Consider the following 24135-nt stretch of genomic DNA (forward strand, 5'->3'; position numbering starts at 1 on the left):
CACAGCAACAATCATGTTACAGTTTCCTGATTTCTAGCCTGATGCCTTCACCACTAGACCAATGCTTTTCATATTACAAACTATATACAGTCAGAAATTTGTATTTTTATAGTCAAAATTAATTTCTTCATACACTGTCCCAATTTCCATGCACATTAGAATCCATACTGTTGATGGGTATCCCTCAGCCATTCACCCATTTTCTTTCTTGCTTCTTGCATGCTGGGATCACCCTTCAGAACATTATAGCAAACAATTACAATATAGCAAAGCCCAATAAGCCTAACCATTTAGGTTATGAAGTAGTGGTTATGAAGTTGGCTTAGAAAACTAGGAGACTAGTCCTGCCTTAGGGATGAAAAATTGGCTGGGTGACTTTGGACCAGTCATTCTCTCTAAACACACACAACTTAAGATAGTAGAAATGCCTAACATTTCTTCTTCCTCTTATTCTCTCTACAATTTAGGGAGCATTTTATACAATTGGGGTAGATACCACTGTACCTTGGGCTTCAACTTTTCAACAGTATAGTTCACCATGAAGACATAGAAAAGATTTCCCTATATCACGTGTGTCAAACTTGCCGCGTCAAGTTGCTGTCACGTGATGTTTTGCAATGTTTTTCCCATTCGCGGAGCTGGGGTAGGCGTGGCCTGCGTGTGACACATCTGGGCTATGGGCCACCAGTTTGACACCCCTGCCCTAGATTCTAAGCTTGTTATGTAGAAAAACATTCTATTTCCAGCATCAAATCATTATATTTCAAAATTTTGAAGAATTATTGAAGAGTTATTAAGTATCACCAGAGGCAGCCTCTTTTTAAGGAGGGAGAAAATTTGTCACACAGTGACTTAATTATCACAACAATAACAGTGACGAAGCATATTTCTTAAAGGCCATTTGATACAAAGTGGAAACAAAGTAACACAGCACATTAAAATCTAATGAATTTATTGTCATATAAAGTTCGTTATTTTCTTTGAAGTTCTTAGAAGATGTGCAGACAGTATGATAGGAGAAGGAATAGTAATCACTGCAGGCAAAGAAAAATGAAATGTACAAGATAGAGACAGTTATAATTAACTTTTAACAGCAATCATTTACAAAGAAATGCAAGATAGGATATGCATTCTTACCCTGGTAAAGTGATTAACACATGCTTATAATTCTTTCTCCCTACTTCAGGAAACAAAATTGAACATTTTCTTGAATTCTATTTTCTGAATTGTTACAACATCTGTCATTTTAAAATGTGTTGCTCAATAATTAGCGTGCTTATAACAAATAGATGCTGCTGTTATGTACTTAAAAAGTCATAAATGCAACATAAGAATGTATTTTTGCTGGAGCATATTACCTAAAATATATAGGACATTATCATACTTTTCAATGAATTCCAAGGCCAGTGCAGTCATTTTGACACAAATTGTTTGTTATAGCATTTACAATGTGATCTACTCCAAATTGGCATCATATTTTGAAGACACCATATTAGGAAAAAAAATTAGCTAACATTTATTAATCTATCCATCAAATTTTGCACATCATACAAGACATAATTAGCCTTAAAACACACTTCACAGTGAAAATGAGATATGCTAAGATATGATAATGAGATATGATAACGAAATAGTAAACAGTTGTTGGACAAGACTTCGCAACTAACAAACAACAAAACAATTGTTTACTCTATTCTGCAACTAAACCTATAACCACTCAGAGGTCTTTGTGTATGGAGGTGTATAAATAATACAATCACATATTATTTGCCTGCTTTTTTCCTTTATGCTTGTCTCTAATAGAGTTAGCTCAAATTCAAAAGCAGAGTGAGTTCACATCTCAAGGGAAATGGATGATCCCACTGAAGAAGTAGCAAACAAATCAAGAAAGCAATTTCTCAGATCCTGAAATCAGTAATACCAACTACTAGAATGAGGACTCAAGTCCTGTAAGTTGTTGCATATAAACAGTCTGGTTAAAAGCTAAATCTTCCAACACTGCTAGGGATGTAATGCTATGCTCTTTTCATTAAGACTTGTACATAGATGCAAGGATCAATAGCTCATTTAAGAAGAGAGCAATTTAAAATAGGCAACCAGAGTGGGGGCTGGGAGTGATGTTATTTTGTCATCCTTTCCCAAGTGCCACATGATCTACATAAATATATGCCAGTTTGCATATTATATGCATTATCTGATTAAATTTGGAAACAATCTCTATATGAAGTTTGATGAACCTTGTTCTCCTGAAACCAGCCTTATCTGAGCTTTCAGTCTTCCTTCCTACCTGGTCCATGGCATATGTTCTACAGAGATAAACCTGAAGGGCAACTCCTAACAGTTACTAATAAATACTATCCTTCCAGCCTTCCTATTATGCTAATCTAGTATTGACACAAACAAATCAAAACAAATACATATATATTTAAATAGCAGCAATAGTAACAATAACGAAGTATCAATTAAGGATTACTACTTTATTTTAATATCTTGCCCTTTAGTGTTGCTAACACATGATATAAATTAAAAAGGAATACAGGTAGTCCTTGATTTACCACATTCATTCAACAACCATTTGAAGTTACGATTGAATGGTGGTTACAACTAGTCTTCAGAATCCTAATCCCAATTGGTGCCTTTTGTACACTCTCGCTGTATTAGTATTGTATTTAAACTTCAAATTTCTAGGTTCTATCATATCGCAAGTGTTATGTTCGGGCAATGAAGAGGCAGGAGACCAGTGAGTGACAACAGCTCTTTAGTTTATTGTGATCCCAGCAAGGACAACCGGCAAAAACCCCTCTTTAAATACTCTTTTGGTTGAGGCTTCAACCAATCAGCAACGTGCAATTTTCCCGCCCAAAATTCCCTCTCAAAGTTCAAATACATTACACTCCTTCCCTCCCACAATGCTTTGTACCTCTATTTACATAATATTTGCATGCTATTTCTCTACGTAGTCATGCAGGTAGACAGGGCGTCTCCTAACTCTTTCTGACCTGCGCAGTTCATTCTCTGGGAGAGAGTCGAGCTGGTCGGAGGGACTGTTTGTTCCTTCCAGCTCCTCCTCTAGGCCGTCCGGCCCTGGATTATTGGCTGAGTCGTCCCTGCTGTCTTCAGGAGGAACCGGTTGGCGTCGCTGGACTTCATCGGAATCAGATAAGTCCTCCGCTCGCCTCGGGTTTGAGTCAGTTGCAGATTCAAACAATTGGTAGTCAGGGCCTGGTTGTTTGGTTTCTAGTTTGTTTGGTATACGTTTTCTTAACTGGTCTATGTGGCGTTTCCATACCCGGCCGTCCTCCATGTCTACTACGTATGATTTGGGTCCGGTTATGCCCAGAATTTCCCCCTTTAACCATGTTGGGCCCTCGCTATAGTTGTGTGCCCATACTGGGTCACCCACTGTCATTTCCCTGGTTTTTCCTTGAATACCCTTGTACCCGTCTGGGGTATAAGTTGGGTTTAGTCGGTCTAGTGGGCACCTGAGTTTCCTGCCCATTAAGAGTTCCGCTGGGCTGCGGCCAGTTGTTACACAAGGGGTCCTATGTTGGACGGCCAGGAAGGTGTCTATTTTCGTTTGCCAGTCGCCTGGACTTATCCTAGATAGCGCTTCCTTGGTGCTCCGAACGAAACGTTCTGCAAGTCCGTTCGTTGCCGGGTGGAAAGGCGCCGAGAGGACATGTCTGATGCCCTCTCCCGCTAAATACCCCTCAAACTGGTTTGCCGTGAATTGCGGGCCGTTGTCAGAGACTAGGGTGTCGGGCAGGCCGTGTGTTACGAATAGATGCCTTAGGACTGTGATTACTGCTTCGGCCGTTGTGCTTTTCATGAGGATGATTTCTAACCATTTTGAGTAGGCATCTACTACAATTAAAAAGGTCTGCCCATGGAACGGCCCCGCAAAATCTATGTGAATCCTGGACCATGGCCCCTGGGGTTTCTCCCACTCTCTAACTGGGGCTGTAGGGGGTAGTGGCCTCGACTCTTGGCAGGATTGGCATTTCCCTACCCTGTCGCTGATGTCCTTATCCATTAAGGGCCACCATACATAACTCCTCGCTAAACTCTTCATCCTCACAATCCCTGGGTGGCCCACATGCAACAGTTCCAACACATTTCGTAATTTTCTGGGATAACCACCCTATCCCCCATAAGAGACACCCCCCTTGAACAGACAGTTCTGATTGTTTTTTCGCAAAGTCTTTGAAACGCTCGCCCGGCGCAGCGGGCCAACCCCTTTGCACCCAACCAATTACAGTCCGTATTGTAATGTCCCTGTATGATGCCCTAGCCACTTGCTTGGATGTGACTGGGCCAGAGTCCAAAGAGTCAATTAGCAAGACGGGTGTCCCCGGGGTTGGGTCTTCAATTGTCTCTGGTAAAGGGCATCTGCTCAGAGCGTCCGCATGCCCTAAGTCTTTTCCTGGGCGGTGGAGCAATTTGTAGGAGTATGCCGCTAGGAAAATAGTCCATCGGGTCAGCCTGGGAGAAAGTGCCACGGGTGTTGGGCGGTCACCCGCTAAGAGTCCTAGAAGGGGTCTGTGGTCTGTGACTATCTCGAAATCTCGCCCGAACAAGTATTCGTGGAATTTCTTAACCCCGGAGACTATGGCCAATGCCTCCCTATCTAGCTGGCTGTAGTTCCTTTCCGCAGAGGACATTGTCCGGGAATAATACGCTATAGGGGCTTCTGTTCCATTCGGTAACCTATGGCTGAGCACAGCCCCCACCCCATATGGTGATGCATCGCAAACTAGTACTAGTGGCAACGTGCCATTGTACTGGATGAGGAGGCTATCGCTGGACAAAAGGTTTTTTACCCCCTCAAATGCCCTAGCCTCTTCTCTGCCCCAGGACCACACAGCTTTCTTTGCTAGCACTTATGTAGCGGTTCGGCTACTGTTGCTTTATTCTTTAAGAATACCGCATAGAAATTAACAAGCCCCAAGAATGCCTGTAATTCTGTTTTATTTTGGGGGGCTGGGGCCTTTCTAATGGCCCGTACCTTGCTCTCCGTGGGGTGGATCCCTTCCCTGTCTATTCGGTATCCTAGGAATTCTACAGATTTCACCCCAATGTGGCATTTGTTGAGCTTAACTTTAAGCCCAGCAGACCTAAAAATGCCCAATACCTTCCTTAGTTTTACCCCGAGTTCCTCTAAGTTTTCAGCTGATACCAATACATCGTCGAAGTATGGTACCACTCCTGGTAGGCCCTGTAATAATCACTCCATTAGGTTCTGGAAGAGCCCTGGGGCCACGCTAACTCCGAACTGGAGTCGCGTACATTTGAAAGCCCCGCGGTGCGTGACAATTGTCTGCGCCTTGGCTGTGCTGCTGGTAGCTGCTGGTAGCTGCTGGTAGGCTTGAGCCAAATCGAGTTTGGCGAAGACCTGCCCTTGCCCTAATGAGTGCAGCAAATGTTGCACTACTGGAACGGGGTATGCGCTTTTCTGCAATGCTTTGTTAAGCGTTGCTTTGTAGTCAGCGCAAATCCGGACCGATCCGTCTGGTTTGACTGGGGTCACTATGGGTGTCTCCCATTTTGCATGATCGACAGGGACTAGTATTCCCTGGCTTACTAGCTTGTCTAATTCTCGGTCAATTTTGGGCTTTAGGGCGAATGGAACCCTCCTAGCCTTTAACCGGATGGGGGCGACTTGGGGGTCAAGGTTGAAAGAAATAGGGGTCCCCACGTACTTGCCCAGGCAATCCTTGAAAATGTCCTCGAACTCCTTCAGCAGTTCATCTTTGAGGATGACATCGTTCCTGTGGACCCCGGTCACTCCCATGCCCAAAGCTCGGAACCAGTCCAGCCCTAGCAAGCTCGGTAGAGTTCGGTATGGTGATTGGCAGGGTCTTTTTGAATTGTCCATATTTGACTTGGACGGATGTGACTCCTCGAACAGGGATCCGATTCCCTTGGTAGTCTTGCACTCTCAGCTTCTGGGTTTGTAGCTGGCGTTTTGCGATGGCTGGCAAGTCTCTCACGATGGTGTCCCAGGACATAATTGTGATTGACGACCCAGTGTCTACTTCCATTTGGCACTGCACCCCTTCAATGTAGACTTGGGTAAATATTTTCTTCTCTAGTCGTGTCGATGCGTGGCCCACTCTCACAGTGGTCTGGTTTAACTTCACGCCCTTTTTAAATGGACCAATCCCGGGCCGCTTCGCTGCTCCCGCGCTCTGATTGGTTGGTTTGAATTTTTGGCGGGAAGGTTGGTGGGCTCGGCAGGCCCGAGCTATGTGTCCTTTTTTTTCGCACCGCCGACAAACCGCGTCCTTGAATCTGCAGTTTTGCCATTGGTGTTGGCCCCCACAACTCACGCATTCGTCCCGGTCACCTCTCTCCAGCCTCCCGGTGTGGAACACCTCTTCCTCTTCCTCACGTTCCGATTCGGCCTGAACTTCCTCGCTGTGGACCGGTGTAGTCTTTGTCCCGGCACCCTGCGCGTTTGGCTTTTGCAAGGTCTCCGCCGCCTTGGTGGACATCTTGCGAGCTCTGGCTTCATCCAAGGCTATCGCCAAAGTCAGGTTGCTTTTAGACAGCAGCCGCCTTTGTAGTCTGATGTCCCTGACCCCACAAATGAGTTGTTCGAGTAAGGAATCCTCCAAATCTCTGTACTCACAGTGGTTTGCGGCTTTCCTCAACGCAGCCATGTACACGCTTATCGATTCGCCCTCTCGCTGTACCCGTTGCCTCAACTCGAACCGTTGGACGAACTTTGAGGGTACCGGTGCGTAGTGCGCTCGAAGTGTTGTTTGTAGTGTTTGCCACGGTACCAATTGTACTGGCGTTGGCTCTGAGAGTGACTCCGCGGTATCGAAGACCTCTGGACTGCAGTGGCTCAGGAAGTACGCTCGCTTCCGATTATCCAAGACTCCCTGTAGTTCGTTTGCTTCAAGGAAACACGCGAAACAAGCCATGTACGACCCCCATTTCTCCTTTGCTGGGTCAAATGGCACTGGCGGCGTGTAGCTGGACATCGCTATTTTCCGCCCTTGAGAACTGGCTGGGTTCGCGAATTCCTGGTTCCTTCAGCTCTTTAACAATCTCACTGCCTCAACATCCCATCCTCGTCGCCAATGTTATGTTCGGGCAATGAAGAGGCAGGAGACCAGTGAGTGACAACAGCTCTTTAGTTTATTGTGATCCCAGCAAAAGACAACAGGCAAGAACCCCTCTTTAAATACTCTTTTGGTTGAGGCTTCAACCAATCAGCAACGTGCAATTTTCCCGCCCAAAATTCCCTCTCAAAGTTCAAATACATTACAGCAAGATCTCAAATGGACAGCTAATATCAAAAACATCTTAAAAAAGGACAACAAAGAATGTTCTTTCTGCGCCAACTCAGTAAGCTCAAACTGCCCAAGGAGCTGCTGATCCAATTCTACAGAGGAATTATTGAGTCGGTCATTTGCACCTCTATAACTGTCTGGTTCAGTTCTGCAACCCAACAAGAAAAACACAGACTTCAGAGGATAATTAGAATGCAGAAAAAATAATTGCTACCAACCTGCCTTCCATTGAGGACCTGTATACTGCACGAATCAAGAAGAGGGCCGTGAAAATATTTGCAGATCACTCGCATCCTGGACATAAACTGTTTCAACTCCTACCCTCAAAACGACGCTATAGAGCACTGCACACCAGAACAACTAGACACAAGAACAGTTTTTTCCCGAAGGCCATCACTCTGCTAAACAAATAATTCCCTCAACACTGTCAGACTATTTACTGAATCTGCACTACTATTAATCGTTTCATAGTTCCCACCACCAATCTCTTTCCACTTATGACTGTATGACTATAACTTGTTGCTGGCAATCCTTATGATTTATATTGATATATTGATCATCAATTGTGTTGTAAATGTTGTACCTTGATGAACGTATCTTTTCTTTTATGTACACTGAGAGCATATGCACCAAGACAAATTCCTTGTGTGTCCAATCACACTTGGCCAATAAAATTCTATTCTATTCTATTCTATTCTAAAATGTAGTGCAGCCATAGTAAAATAAAACAACAACAAAATAAATTAACTGATCTGAAATTGAAGCGCAAAACAATAGTTGACGTTATCTGCATAGATAGATGGAAGAGAGAGAAGAAATCCCCCAAAGATCCTAAGGTGTGTCTACTGCCCATGGCCATAATAAGAATGAATGGTGTGCCAATCCTGATATGGCTGGATTTACTCATTCATTATACTGGTGAATTTGGATCTAGAAATCAAATTTTCACACTTGGAGATGATATGAAAACATGCCCTATCATTACTGTAACAGTAGCCACTTACGTTCAAAGAATTGTTGGGTCAGAACATCAAATGTGATTTGCAAGGATGACCGGAGTAAAAGCATATATCATAGAAGAAAAACTCAGCAATAACATAATTTCAAATGGATCTATGTCATGTGTGACTTTTAAAAGCTAATGTACAGATGATGCTTCTGAAAAAAAATGAAATATAGCATAAAGATAAGGTAGTCCTCGGATTACGATGGAACCTTGAATTGTGGTTGAAAGTCATTGCGATCATAAGGTGATGCACCACATGACCATTTTACAATAGTTTTTACGATAGTTGTGAAGCAATTCACCACAGCTGTAAAACAAATCACATGGTTGTTAAATAAATCCATTCTTCTGAATGGGAAATTTTTATCGGAAACCTGCAAAAATGTCAGAAACTGACAAAAAACATTTCAAATTATGATCACAAGACTGCAAGATGCTGCAACCAGTTGACATTGCCAAGTGCCCAAAATGTAATAATAAGACCTGTAGGGATGTCAGCAGTTGTAACTTTAAGGACAGGTCATAAGTAACTTTTTAAAAGTCTGTCATAATTTAATTGTCATAAATCGAGGACTATTGTATTGCACCAAGTTCTTACTTTCTGGAGTATGAAGAACACTGTCATATATAGAGAAATAATTGGATTCCTCACAATGTATGCATTTCTATTTTAACTATCTAGTTTTTAATTGTATGTTTTAGCCTATTGTTCCACATCCATAATCTGTAAAAACTGGGATGAGCTATAAATACTGGGAAATAAATAAATATGAGAGACCACACTGCTTGTTGACCTTGCTACTGATGCAGAACAAGGCCTGCAAGGTGGGTAGTGCAAAGTATACAAGCCTATGCCTCATGGACTGGAAAAAAGGCATTAAAAGCAGCTGTCAGGAAGAGCCTTTATGCTCTTTAAAGAAGAGCATAAAGCTGATGGGTAGAGATTCCAGTTTAGTGTTATGGCTTGGATTCAGCGCTTTCATATCCTATATTGTTAATTATTAAAATCCAACTGGTTCTTTCTCCTTTATACCAAAATACTGATTTCTACTTAGATTAGTAGAAATACTGATTTCTACTAGAATCAAAGTCATGCAGAACTTGGAAATTTTTAGTCAGAACTGATAATGCCAAGTAAAGGAACTAAAAAAGTCTGAACTAGTGCAAGGAATTTCCTATGCCCCGGTCAGTCTTGTTAAGGAGGGGAATCTGAGAAGTACCCACATATTTTTATTTTGAGCAGTTTCTTTAACAAGCTAATATATATATAGTGCAAATTAATATGGTTATAATTATATATTTGAGAGTTTCTCCAATAGGAAGCATTTAAATTATTTCAAATTCAGTTTCCTAAACTGATGCCAAACACAACTGGAAGGCATCCTACAATTCTAGTGCATAGGATTAGCTTTAATGACAGTGTTCTTCAAAAGTTCAGAAAGTAAACCTATTAAAAGAGAAATAATGAAGAACAAACCAGGTTAGCTTTGCTTTGTGAGAATTAGAAAAACAGATAGTCAAATTGACATATATGCATATGTGCATATATGTAACTGTATCAAATCTTGTATCCTCCATGTTTTCTACATTGTACACAAAGCTGTGAAAGTGAATGTTAATTCTGGTGATACAAGAACCAGAATGGATGCTTTCCTAACAGTATTCATTGTTCCATATACAAACTAATCCATAGTTGTCATCAGTTTGAATTATGGTCAAAACATGAAACTGAACTGTTTTGCAGTCAGAAAATGTTCTGATCCACCTACAGAGAAATGACTCTAGTTCTACTCCTACAGTAGTGTTTATACATAATTCTAAAGAGGTAAGAACAATAAAAACATGAAGTGAGGCAGCAAAGAACACCTACAGATGGCACATTTAGCTGCTGATTCACTATATTCCTTCATAATAATTAGGCTTCTTCCCTGCAGAGGAAGCTTTAAAAATAGCATGGTTATAGTTAAACCTCTTCAACTTTCTGCTAGAGTCAATGCACATGAAACTTCCTTTTTTTTGTTCCTTATGTAAAAGTTGACTTTTACAGATACTGTCTAATCAATATTTGGGGGGGGGAGAGATGGAAAAGGTTCAGTATTTTTAAGCACCAAAAACTACATTCATTTTTAGCTTGGGCCATACATTTATTTATTTATTGCTTCTAAGCACTACAGAGATAGCAGTGATAGAAGGAAAACAATTTTTTCCTCTTATTTATATCTTAGCCTATCAAGGGAATAAATAGTATTTTATAGTTTAGTTAAGTTGTCAATACTAATGAAATGCTCATTACTTGATTTACATGCAACAGTCTAGTGATATTTTCAAAACATACTGGACACATAGTTTTACAAATGGAAAGATAATAATTAGATAAATGTTATCTATATGTATATAAAATATTATTATATTTTAAGCTCTTTAAACATCTACCCAAATCCGTTAATCTTTTCTATAAGGTCATGGTTTCACATATTTTACTTTTCCATAAAAAAAAACATATTAGTGAAGAAATAAAATTCTAGCACTGACAAAATCAAACAACTGGCATTGACAAAATCTTTACCAGTCAATCGCAAAAGTCAGCTTTACTTGGAACAGCTTATATCCTGTGACGATACCTTTAAATCTATCAAATAAAGTATCTGCCTTTCCCAGATCAATTAAAAATCAAATCCAGTCTAAACAACCGAGAGTGCAACCAACCATAATAATAATTATGAGCTGTCAGGATGAAGTCTACAAGTATCTGGGTATCTTAAATTGGATAATATCAAGCATGGGCAAGTTAAAAATGTGATTACTAGAGAATATGTGCAAAGAGTGAGAAAAAAGCTAAATGTAAAATTGAATAGTGCAACATTATCAAAGCTATCAATACCTGTGACATATGTATGATACAATGCACTGTTGGCATTATTAACTGGATACAACTGAACTGGACAGTTTGGACTAAAAAATAAGAAAACACATGACTGTTCACTATACATTGCATTACTATAGAGTTATTGTATATACAAACTGATGAACTTACTAAATTTGGCTCATAACATACTAAATTTGACTATGGTTGAAAAGTAGAAAATGCAGATAATTGTTGTAGCAATATCAAGACATATAGAAGAGAAGACAAAGAACTGGAGATCACAAAGTATCTGAAAAATGAAGTTGAAAGATAATGGCATAAACTGGCCATGATCATCCCAGTGGTTATGGCACACTGAGTGCCATAGCAAAAAAAAATTCAATTTTTAGAAAACGTAGAAAATATCTTCGCTGACAAAATTTCCATCTATTTCTGTTTACAGCGGTTTACAGAGTCAACCTATTGCCTCCAATTATCTGGGTCCTCATATTTAATCTCTTAAATTTTAATTATTTCTCATACTATAATTTGAACAGAGATACTTGTATTCCTTCCTTTAAAAAAGGCACTAAATCCAGACAAACAAAAGCAATTAGGAAGTGCGTTCATATGATGCTGGGTCATCATTGAAAAGATAACTTTTTCAATAATATATTTGAAGGCATGGCATTAAAGAAAAAGACCTTGATAAAGAAACAAGTAATTGGGTTTTAAATCAGGTATGGCTTTAAAGCTGCTTGCTGATAAGCTTAGACACATACTGGAAGCCAATGGTGTATGATTATTAGGAAGTTTCATAATGCTCTTAATTAAGTAAAATCAAGGAAGTCTAAATCTAAATATGAAAATGCAGTATCTTAACAGCTGAATGGTTTTGTAGCAAAATCTAAATTTAGATGTAACTTAATCATGCACTGTCATTACACTTCTTTAATAAAATGTACTGTTTATCATAAATATTGGTGCTTCTGTGAATAATTTATAGGCAGATTAGGTAAATGGCTCTTAGCATAGTAAATAATTCCCTTTTGACAAGATACACAGAACTAAGGTATGAATGACATTCATTCCAAATTAAATATTCTTATATCAGCTAGAAAAGTCTTGTGCCTTATGCGACAGCATAAGATGTAAAAATATGCTATTAGCATAATAATTCAAAGGACCAACAGATTTCTCTTAAGTAACATAGTTATATTACTTTGTAACATTTTCTCTGCTTTCATTATTTTACTTGTAGGAACATCAAATCCACATATCCTTTTATTGCAAGGATGGCCCACTATTTATTGAACATGTCTGCATGTTTGTAATCAATTTTAAGCAGCCGTCTTGCTCATGTGACTCTGTGCAGCTTATAATAAATATATAAAAACAGATAATATATATTACAGATAGTCCTAGACTTACAACCACAATAGGGACCAGAAAATTCATCATTAAATAGTATGGTCATTAAACAAGACATCATGTGACCACATCCAATTTTATGACCTTTTTGCCAAGGTTATTAAGGCAATCACTTCAGTTGTTAAGCAAGACATTGCATGACTGTGACTTGTGATGTCCTGCCACATCAAGTTTGCAACTTTGGAAGCCAGTTGTGAAGGTCACAAATGATAATCACATGACTGCAGGACTCTGCAAATGCAGTATAGGTAATCCTTGAGTTACAACCATAATAGAGCCTATCCATTACAGCTGAAAGACAGGAGGGCTTTCAGGAATCAGAAGTGAACGCTCTTAATGAGTCCCCATCCTTGCTCTCCCAAATGCATTTGTTGCCTCAGGAGATCCTGGGGGGCTTGTGCAAGCACAAGTCCATCTACCTCTACTAGACCATCTATGGTGATAGGGAGTGGGGAGGAGCATGTGGAACCTAGTGGGCTAGCAGAGTTGGCCCAATGTGTATGGGAAGGATGGAGGGAGAACAGATGGGGGCATGCTACAGCATCTCTGGTCAGTCAGTCATAAGGGCAATCCACAGGGAAGGAAGGAAGGAAGGAAGGAAGGAAGGAAGGAAGGAAGGAAGGGAGGGAGGGAGGGAGGGATTTGCAACCTACATCCCAAGAAGTATAAACAATTTTGGCAATTTTTCATCTCTTCTTAATTTGAAACCAATGAATTCTTCATCCCACATCCCAACTCTTATGTATAAACATATCCACAAAGCATCATCATTTCAAACCTGGTTCCAGAAAGTTCATTAAGAGTTGTCAGTAATAACACATATTTTAACTTTTATCAAATAGACCAATTTTATATTCCTTTCTTTTACTAGCAATCTTACTCTCTAGCCCATTCAAATAATGTCATATAGAACTTGATTACTTTTCATTTCTTTTTTGCCCCTTCTCACAAGATGCACCCAAGCTTTAACAAATATCTTTTGCAAATCCAACATAAAACTATTAAGCAAATCATTTTTTGATTTATTATTAGTAATTCCTTTTTGATTTTTTAAAGTATCAACTGATTTCTTTTGTATGCCCAATGAAACATGTTTTTCCATATCATCCTTGCAGCTTGTGATTTATAGATCCACTTTCAATGCTGGTTCTTCATTCCACTCAGTTTCTGTCTTGTCAGATAAGTTATTCCTCTTTTGCCATTTCTCACAATCTATTTACAGAAGCAAACATTGCAAGTGACATGTGATAATAACTTCTGATTCCATTTTTCCAAAATATCAGTCAGTATTTCCATTGTTATGATATTTAATCAGGTTTATGTATTCTTCTCCTTTAATTAAAACCTTTAATTCCCTCTAGTGTTCAACTTTTTAAAAAATTGTTTACATCTTTTTTCTGTTACAGAAAAACATGCAAATAACCATGGAAAGAATTCTTTATAATTAACTCCAAGATCTTATTTAAACTTTATCTGTGTGCCCAATCCATTTATAACTACATAAAATCAAAGTCTTAATTGCCCTTTTTATGCTATTTATTTCAATTTTTTAAAATTCTTAAGCTTTTAGTTAAAATTTGTTTCATTGAAGTTTGAAAGTATTTTCAACCTTATCAATCCAAAAGTTTCTAATAGCTGAAAAAAGTTAGCAAGCAATTTCCAAATGAGATTAGAAAAGGAAGTATGGAAATATAGTGTCCTTTTAAAGGCACCAATTGTGGTTTGAACAGGATGGCTATTCCAACCACTCCCAGTGCTCAAAACTGGTTGGAGATTGCTGTCTTGAGGTCTCCACATGAGTAGCAAAGATCTATAGCACGTCGTGGTGGCTCAGTGCTTAAAGATGCTGAAGATGGTCTCTGCTCCAGCAGTTTGAATCCTAGAATTATGTAGCATGGTGAGCTCCCATCACTCTCCTCAGCTTCTGCTCACCTAGCAGTTTGAAAGCATGTTCTGTACAAGTAGATAAATAGGTACCACTTTTGTGGGGAGACAAGCCAGTGCTTTGTGTGGCAGTTAGAAGCCGGCTGTCACTGAACCTTGCTGGTTGTGATGCCCATTTGTGGGGCAGTTTTCATGGAAGGAGGAGGACCTTGGATGATGCTGCAGGAAAAGCCACTTGCCTTTCTCTCTGGTGCGAAGTTAGCTTGCCTCTTGTGGTGCATGCTGGAAAGAGCGTAAGCATGTACCTAACAGAGCTGGTAAACAGGCAGCCAATTATTATTCTGCATTAGCATTGTAGTCTCCTGGCTAATATAGCAACACCATATGCTAAATAAATAAATAAATAAATCCCGTCCTCTCTTTGTCAGAAAAGTATGAAGAGCCAGTCTACTCACCAGCTCTTCATTCTTCACAGTCATTGGCTCTGCTTTTCACAAAGCTGTCTTCAGTCCACAATTTCTTCCTCTGGAAGCCCTGTGTTACAGTATCTGTCTGAAGCTGAAATAACCCAAGAATAGCTTAAGGTGCTCCAGTATGAACATGAAGTTTTCTCTACTTTTTAACATGTGCAGAGCAGGAAACATAGGATGTGTTGATACACTCCAGGGAGGTAGCTGGAAATGATGCATTCTAAGCTAGCAATCTTGTGGCTCCAAGTAGTTCTGTTAGTTTCCTGTGGGCTCACCCACTTCAGTCTGGTTCCTGTCCCTCAATTTTCTTTTGCTGTAAGAAAAACAGGATCTCTTGCTTCTGCAGCTGTTGTTTTAAAAGAGTGGATTTGTGAAATCTACAGCACAAAGTCTAGAAAACTGGCCAGTCTGTCTACAATGAATTATAATTGAAAATGTAAATTGAAAAATTCAGATCTTGTACTTCTTGCTTCCTCTCCTCTCGTTATATTGTTAGGATAATTTACAGCTTCTCCACCAATCCTCACAGTAAATCCCTTTTCTCAACTCTAACACTTCAGAAGCACTTATTCATTGGCTGTATCTTGTCTGCACAAATATGGAGGGCCACTAGATACCAGCAAAGAAATAAGTCAAAGTTTCAAGGAATAGCAACAAATCATTCAGCAGTGCAACAGGAAAGAAAAAAAAGCACAGTGCATACAATGTAGGGCATGGTTGGAATTTCAGTTGAGAAAACCATCTTCCACAACAACCAGCCCTCAAAATGTTACACATTAAAGTTACATAGACAGCAGTACAGCACGAGCCCATTCAGAAGATAAAGTACGGCCACCCTTTGGGAAAGCAAGATTTAGGGTGACACAAGTTCTTGCTGACTCCAGAAAGGGAGGGGAACATATAAGCTAGCTGTATAGATGTGACCAGGATACAAAACTAAGTGGCTCATTTCATAATGAAATTTTATTTGAAAAACAAATGCCAAAACAAATAAGCAACTGCTATTTGATACACAATTTATGTATATTTTCTACAAAATATTCAAAAAGCATTCCTTTACAGTCTATCGCACTTCTTTATCAAATCTGAAGGCCAGGAATGTTTCCACACTGTGACTTTTTCTAAAATAGATCCAAAAATCCACAGTAATAATAGTCTCTCACACTTCTCAAATACCATTCCCCCCCCTTAGAAATCCCAACATTAAGGTACTCATTTCAAAGATTGTCACATTGGTATGTCTCTAAAGAAAGTAGGTTACTGGATAACTAAATGCAAAGCACATTATTCACAACAGCTTGCAATGTTGTGGAGCACATTTACTTCTGTATTAGCAGTAAAACTAAGAATTTGTACAAATAAAGTGATGAAGAAGAACTATAAAAAGGTCTGTAAGAATATTTTCCACATGCACTGACTTGCAGTGAGCCCTATATACACATATAAAGAAGAAAATTAATTGCATTACAGAACTTACATTATGAAAGTATGTTTTTCTACATTTTTAAATAGTTTGTTCTGAAATTTTCCAGAACATTCTGAGTATAGTGTATGTACACATAATTGCAAAAATGTTTTACTTGTCATGGAACATCACTCCCTGAGAACATACATGTTTGGTTTTGTTAATAAATCATAGTTTATGTGTTTAGGATTTATGAAAGACCCTGGCAACTACAGCTTCTTTAACACAGTATCAATGCAATGTCCAAACAATCTATGGGGTAACCTGATGAATAAAATTGCCCTGATGCAAAATAGTATATTACAGAAATTTGTTTCCATCCTGTATTCTTGATACTCATTTTGTATTGTATAAATACAATGGCAAAAAGGTTAGCCATCACTGAAATACGGCATTAAAAAAACCCACATGATTAGATGAATCCTGAACACAGTTTCAAAGTCATACCCCCCAGCGCACCCCAAAGAACAACATATTTGTGCAGGCACCTGAAAAAGACAGGAAAATAAGAAAGGCTTGGAACTGCTTCTATGATCCAGCAAAAAGTTAGCTGTACTTTCTGATTCAAATGTAGGAGAGAAGGAAGAACATGAATGATTTTGGAAAAGGGGAAATGTCTGAGGCAAATGAATAACAAAAAGCCAAAAGAAGTGAGATTATACCCTGAACAAGCAAATGAGAGAGAAGCCAAAAGCATAAATATAGAAAGAAATGGCAATGAGAGAAAATGAGAGGTTTTGGAACAGGAAAAAATGCTCCAAGTTGCAATTAATGGATTCTGTATGGAGCTGAATTGTTTAATGCAAACAACATTCAACTGGTGCTTATATCGATACGTTCAATGCAAGAGATGTTCTGAACACATACACCATCTTACTATGGTACCCTCTGCATTTTTGTGCAGCTGGCTGGTCCAAAGAAAACCAAACTATATCATAACTAACCTCACAGTTAGTCATGGGGGACTTTAACCTGCCATCGACGGGCTTGTCATCGACAGCGGCTCGGGAGTTCCAGGCTTCCATGACGGCCTTGGACCTGATCCAGGTAATTGATGGCCCCACGCACACAGGGGGTGGCACACTGGACCTGATTTATATCTCTGGTCAGTGGCGAAATGATCTGGTATTAGACAACTTAGAAACAGAACCGGTGTCATGGTCAGATCATTTTCTCCTTTGCCTAGACTTTCGGACCGCTATCCACCACTGCAGGGAGACGGAGCCAATGCGTTGGTTCCGTCCCAGGCGCCTGATGGACCCGGAGAGGTTCCTGACGGAGCTTGGGCCGTTTCCTGAGGACCTGGCCCACGGCACGGCTGAAGAGCTAGTTGCGGCCTGGGAACGGGCCGCGGCTGGAGCTTTGGACCGTGTCGTGCCCTTGCGACCTCTGACCCGGCGAGGCCTCGCCCGGCCCCTTGGTTCTCCGAGGGGCTGAGAGAGATGAACGCCGGAGAAGACGCCTAGAGAGCGTCTGGAGGTCCAGCCGCTCAGAAGCTGACCGAACACTAGTTAGATCCTATTCTAGGACCTACCTAGTGGCAATGAGGAGGCGAGGCGCCTATGCTTCCACCCTCATTGCGCCGGCAGATAACCGCCCGGCCGCCCTGTTTGGTGACCGCTCCCTCCTTCATCAGGAGGTGCGGGATGACCCGTGCAGGGCCGTGCCGAGGAGTTTAGTGGTTATCTATACGACAAAATCGCTCAGCCCGGGACGGCTTGGACCGAAATTGGGATGATCCAGGTGGGAGGGCGGAGTCGCGTCTTGTGGAGGTTATTTGGGATGAGTTTGACCCTGTGACTCTCGAGGACGTGGACAGGTTGCTGGGGAGGCTGCATACTACGACATGTTTACTGGACCCGTGCCCTTCCTGGCTGGTGCTGGCCTCCCGGGAAGTGACACGAGGCTGGCTCCAGGGGATTACCAACGCTTCTTTGTTGGAGGGAGTTTTCCCTGCTGCCTTGAAGGAGGCAGTGGTGAGACCCCTCCTCAAGAAGCCTTCCCTGGACCCAGCTATTTTAGGTAATTACCGTCCGGTCTCCAACCTTCGCTTCACTGCGAAGGTTGTAGAGAGTGCTGTGGCACGGCAGCTACCCCAGTACCTGGATGAAGCCGTCTATCTAGACCTGTTCCAGTCCGGTTTCCGACCCGGATACAGCACGGAGACAGCTTTGGTCGCGTTGGTGGATGATCTCTGGAGGGCCAGAGACAGGGGTTATTCCTCTGCTCTGGTCCTATTAGACCTCTCAGCGGCTTTCGATACCATCGACCATGGTATCCTGCTGCACCGGTTGAGGGATTGGGAGTGGGAGGCATCGTTTATCGGTGGTTCTCCTCCTATCTCTCCGACCGGTCGCAGACGGTGTTGACAGGGGGGCAGAGGTCGACCGCGAGACACCTCACTTGTGGGGTGCCGCAGGGGTCGATTCTCTCACCCCTCCTGTTCAACATCTATATGAAGCCGTTGGGTGAGATCATCAGTGGCTTTGGGGTGAGATATCAACTGTACGCTGATGATACTCAGCTGTACTTTTCCACCCCGGGCCACCCCAACGAAGCTGTCGAAGTGCTGTCCCGGTGTTTGGAGGCCGTACGGGTCTGGATGGGGAGGAACAGGCTCAAGCTCAATCCCTCCAAGACGGAGTGGCTGTGGATGCGGCACCCCGATACAGTCAGCTGCAGCCGCAGCTGACTGTTGGGGGCGAGTTATTGGCCCCAAAGGAGGAGTGCGCAGCTTGGGTGTTCTCCTGGATGCACGGCTGTCGTTTGAAGATCATTTGGCGGCCGTCTCCAGGAGAGCCTTTCACCAGGTTCGCCTGGTGCGCCAGTTGCGCCCCTTCCTTGATCGGGATGCCCTATGCACAGTCACTCACGCTCTGGTTACCTCCCGCCTGGATTATTGCAATGCTCTCTACATGGGGCTCCCTTGAGATGCACTCGGAGGCTTCAGTTGGTCCAGAATGCAGCTGCGGGTGATAGAGGGAGTCACGCGTAGCTCACATGTGACACCTCTCCTGCGCAGACTGCACTGGCTTCCTGTTGCCTTCGGGTGCATTTCAAGGTCTTGGTAACCACCTTTAAAGCGCTCCATGGCTTGGGACCTGGGTACTTACGGGACCGCCTTCTGTTACCTCATGCCTCCCACCGACCCGTGCGCTCCCACAGAGGGCCTTCTCAGGGTGCCGTCCGCCAGACAATGTCGGCTGGCGGCCCCAGAGGAAGATCCTTCTCTGTGGGGCCCCACTCTTGGAACGAACTCCCCTGGTTTCGTCAAATTTCTGACCTTGGACTTTTCGCGAACTGAAAAACATATTTGTTTGTTCGTATGGGCTTTCTTAAATTGTTTAATTTTAAATTTTAAATTTTCTCTCTGGTTTTAATTGGGGTTTTTAGATTCTTAATTCTTAATTATTTCGGCCATACTGTATAATAAGTTTTTTAATTGTATTTTAACTGTATATTGTTCTTTTTTATCCTGGCTGTACACCGCCCTGAGTCCTTCGGGAGAAGGGCGGTTTATAAATCCAATAAATAAATAAATAAATAAACAGTTGCTAATGCATCCTAACTTCACTTTTCTGTAGGCTGAAATGCATGTGATTTTTTTTTTTGTTTATTTCCTTGGATATGCTGTTGAAATACCCAAACAGCTTTTGAGGATACTTTGGGTCAAAGCTCAGCTGACTTTACAAAGCTTAAACTCACTTAATTCAGTTTTAGGTTCAGGACTCATTTCACTGTGATTTCGTCAAGAAACATACAAAAACTCTAACTGAAAAAACATTATAAATGAACTTGACTATCAAACCTTCAGGCTGCTGTTAAACAAAAACCAGACTATTTAATTTTAACATTAAAAACTGCATCTGTGTTAACCTACATCACATAAGAAAGCTACACAACTCCTTCAACTAACAATTTTCTTCTCACTAAATGAGAGGTTCAACATGATCCAATTAGGAAATGGTTTATGGTAGAATTGTTCAAAGCATTTTATTGCACCGAAACTAAAAAGGGTTTTGTTTTCCAAACAATCTATTTCAAATTAAGGAATGCATTTCATTTTAGTTTTAAAATGAACATAGGAAGAGCTGTGTTCACATACTATTTCCCTTCTGAGTAGCTCACAAGAACATAGGCAACCCTAACATTTCAAAAAGAGAAGTCTGCAAGTATAATATCTAAAAGCTAAAATGCAACTATCAGTTTATACTACTATAAATAGTTCTATTTATCTTCAAAAAATATTGCAGACAGAGGTCCTCCAAAGTGGCTATCAACAACACAATAAAATGAAAACACATAGAAAAGCCAGCATTGATCAATTTAATCCACATATTAAAAATAAACAGTGCAATTAATATCAGAACAGCTTAATTAAATCCACTTAAGGAAAAGACCAGAAAGAACCATACAGTATTTAGGACCTTGGACATATGAAGTTTCTATAGTAACCTCTTATCCTCTTGTGAGGACAAGACATTCTTTTGATCAGCTAAAGCAAAGATAGACAAGTAACAGCAGCTACAGTTATTGAACTTAATAAGCAGGTTGGTTGGCACAAATAAAAGCAGTCCTTGATACTGATTGGACAAACACTTGGACAGTTGTACTTATGACAACTGAAATCTCCTAATTGTCTTCACTGTAACTCCAGGTAGAATGAACTGCAGTACTATATGAGCTATCTTTATAATATGGATAGGTAAGGTATGTCCATCCTTACATCTGGGACATTTGCCAACATCATTTTTGGAAACTAAAAACATTCCTGGATGAATATTTTCTCTTTAGAAATAAAGAGAAATAGAGAGAAACCCTTAGAAACTCAGGACAGCATGATTAAACAAAATGAGGGCAATGGTGTGATGTCCTTTTTCATTTTATAAAGTGGGATCATTCAACTTCCAGGTCACCCAACATGCAAAGGCTGCCCAAAAAGATACAGTTGCTACTTATCTCTGTCTGGCCAATTAAAAGAGACAACCACTAACTCCTAATTTTTCTCAACATGTATGGGTGCCTTTATATAGCCTTTGCCTTTGGAAATGGACAATGTACCACAATATTAAAGCTTAGTTTTAAAAGAAACCCAAATCTAAAGAAAACTTTGCACATGAGTGTGTCCCAAATACAATCTTAACATTAAGTGGAATTTTATAATCATTGGAGGATTTATTAATGTGGATTGGAAGGTAACTTTTCTGCAGCATATATAATCTAACTTTTTAATATGTACTTAGGAGAGCAAGGAAATTGTTCCAGAGATGACTAGTATATATATATCTCTCTAAAATAGAAACAGAATAATTGCACCATTTCTTACTTTCTAGTTAGAAGCATAAGAGAAGAAAATTAAGATGCACTTTCCTAGTCCTATTTTCAGTATCTTTGAAGGGTAAGAATTCTTTTACTGCTTTCTACATGAAGTCTTCTTCTGCGGGACTTTATTTATTTTAAGGAGGACCCCTTTTAACTTACCTGGGTAGGATGTAGCCATTTAAGAGGCCGCTCCTCTAATGGATTTGAATGAGAGGAAAACACGATTTTTACCTTCAAGCCTTTCTCTTTTCACAATCCACTGACTCCAGAAGCAGCAAGGCAGGCAAGGCTGTGGGAGGATGTTTTCCCGTTTCAGCATTTTGTGCCCATCAGATCAATAGCCAGAGGCTGCCTCCTCCAGCGCGAAGGAGGACCTGCCTGTCAGAAGCAGCCTGAGCTCTCTCACCCCTCCTCCCTTCCTCCCTCCTCCCCTCCCCATAGCTGGGCGTTTGGGGTTGGTTTTTTTTCTTTGCTACCGCTTGTCACACGAACCAGCCGCTCACTCACCGCCTGTGATCTGTGCTGGGCCAAAGCACAGCGCCAATTGGAACCACAAGACCACCAGGGAGAGTTTAGACTGGCAACGCTGAAACAGCGGTGGAGGAGGAGGCGGCGGCGGCGGCGGCAGCGGCTGCTCTAGGAACGGATCCCGGCTGTTCGGGTTCATTCCATGATACATCTTTCATCCGCAAAGGGCATCCGGATTGAAACGGTCTGCAAACAGAGCAGGCAATCTGCTTTAGCGTGGGGCGGGGGGGAGAGAGAGAAGGAGGGGGCGGTTTTCTCCGCGCAACTCCCCCCACCCGCTCTGATCTAGACATGGTGGGGGGGAAACACTTTTCTTTGGGCTTCTTGCCCGCAAATGGAACCGAAGCCATCCCCCAGCCCAGTTACCCCCATTCGGCTCTTCTGCGCTCCCTGCTGGCAGGACTGGAGCAGTGCGGTACAAAAAGAAGAAGAAGAAGAAAAACACCGGTCTCCTAAAACATTTCTTCCCCCGGTTTTCGGGTCTCTCCGGAGATGTGACGGATCCACCTCGGGAAAACGCAACCCTTTGGGGTTTATTTGTTTTTGCTCCCGGCTCAGGAAAAAAAAAAGAGCCCGGCGCTAATCGACACGCCGGACCTGTCTCCACGTCCCCCTGGCTGGCACTCGGGTAAACGACAACACGACACAGTTTTTCTCCAACTGAACCCCGCCCCCTCCCACCTCCCGGTCCTCCGAAGATCCGCTTGGTCATTTGCAAAAGAGCACCTCCGAGTATCTCCTCCTCAGGCAATATCCCCCCCCCAAAAAAATAAAAAAAACAAACAAACCGGGATGGGGGTGGAAGCATCACTGTAAAGTTATTTCCCTTCACGTCGCACCTTCTTTTGCTCCCAACCCTTCCTTCGCGACGAGCCCCAGGATTCGACTGTGTTTTTTTTCTTCGCCTTCCCTCCCCGCCCCCGCCGGCTCTTACAGTGGATCCTTTAGGCTCGAGAGTCCTTACCTTGAGGGCTGCTGCCTGCCTGCATGGAGCCTCCGTTGTTTCCCCAGCTGGGCTCACCGCGACTCCCGCCCGCCTCCGCCGCACTGCCCTCGGCTGCTTAGCGGAGGAGGACTGACAGACACTCGCGGCGCGCGCCACCGCTCGCGCTCATCCTACCTGGCTGCAGGGGTGGGCGGGGCGAAGAGCCAAAGGCCCGCGAGGCTCCGGCGCCGGCTGCACCAGCTGCTGCCAATGAGAAGGCGGAGCGTGCACCTGCTTTGTGCGCGAGCCGCTTTCCACGCTCCTTCCCGGGAGGCCCAGGTCTCTCCGCCAATCTGGCGGGCGGAGCGCAGCAGCAGCGCCGCGTTTTCCCGGTGATAAATGAGCCACGGCTATGGCAGCGGCAACACCAGCAATGTTAACCCCCCCCATAAAAAAATAAATCTTTACCTCAAAGCATGGGCGTTTGGGATAGAAGTACAATATCTGGGCTGTAAAATAATAATAATAATAATATATCCGGCCATTCCGTGTTAGGCAATAGTATCATTGGCTGCGCTTTAACGGTTGTCCGGATAAAGACAACCCCAGATAGGGTGACCCGAATTACGGAAAGAGTCTCGTCGTCTCCCCTTCTGCTCTGGAGGCTGAAACCTGCATGAAAGGGTTGCATCCGCCTCTTTTGGAAAGCGCAGCAGGATCCAGGTGTGCGCTTCTCTTGAGGTAAAAAAATAAAAATAAATCACACTTCTTGGAGGATCGTAGTAAGATAAATGGACCCAACTGGAAAAATGGAAGGGACGGCCATTTTCCAAAATTGCTACGCGCTTGAAAAAGAGAAAAATTGAATACGGTAGTTTTTATAAACTTGATTAGATAATAAGTGCCTTGGAAGTAACCTCCGTCTTCGGTATTCCCGAAAAGGCCTTAGGAGCGCTGT

At 42.0% G+C, this 24135-nt stretch overlaps 1 protein-coding gene across 7 annotated transcripts in view; it reads right to left on the reverse strand.

Annotated features, from left to right (window-relative positions):
- The window catches only part of SUSD4 (sushi domain containing 4), an 81315-nt gene extending 57946 nt beyond the window's left edge, over nucleotides 1–23369 (reverse strand). For 4 of the 7 annotated variants that reach the window (XR_009152980.1, XM_058165495.1, XM_058165492.1 and 1 more), the window contains exons 1-2: nucleotides 23217–23369; nucleotides 22232–22438 (exon numbers count right to left, since the gene is read on the reverse strand). Coding sequence is in view for 5 of the 7 variants with exons in the window: in XM_058165495.1 (XP_058021478.1) it covers nucleotides 22232–22403 (172 nt within the window). In the remaining 2 variants the exon portion in view is untranslated. Of the gene's footprint in view, nucleotides 1–14922; nucleotides 15139–21883; nucleotides 21949–22231; nucleotides 22439–22618; nucleotides 22775–23216 lie in introns of those variants that run through there. The other 3 variants (XM_058165491.1, XM_058165493.1, XM_058165494.1) reach the window with 3 other exon arrangements.
- Nucleotides 23370–24135: the final 766 nt, after the last annotated feature.

The sequence above is a fragment of the Ahaetulla prasina genome, chromosome 1, assembly GCF_028640845.1.
Source record: "Ahaetulla prasina isolate Xishuangbanna chromosome 1, ASM2864084v1, whole genome shotgun sequence".
Classification (NCBI taxonomy): Eukaryota; Metazoa; Chordata; class Lepidosauria; order Squamata; family Colubridae; genus Ahaetulla; species Ahaetulla prasina.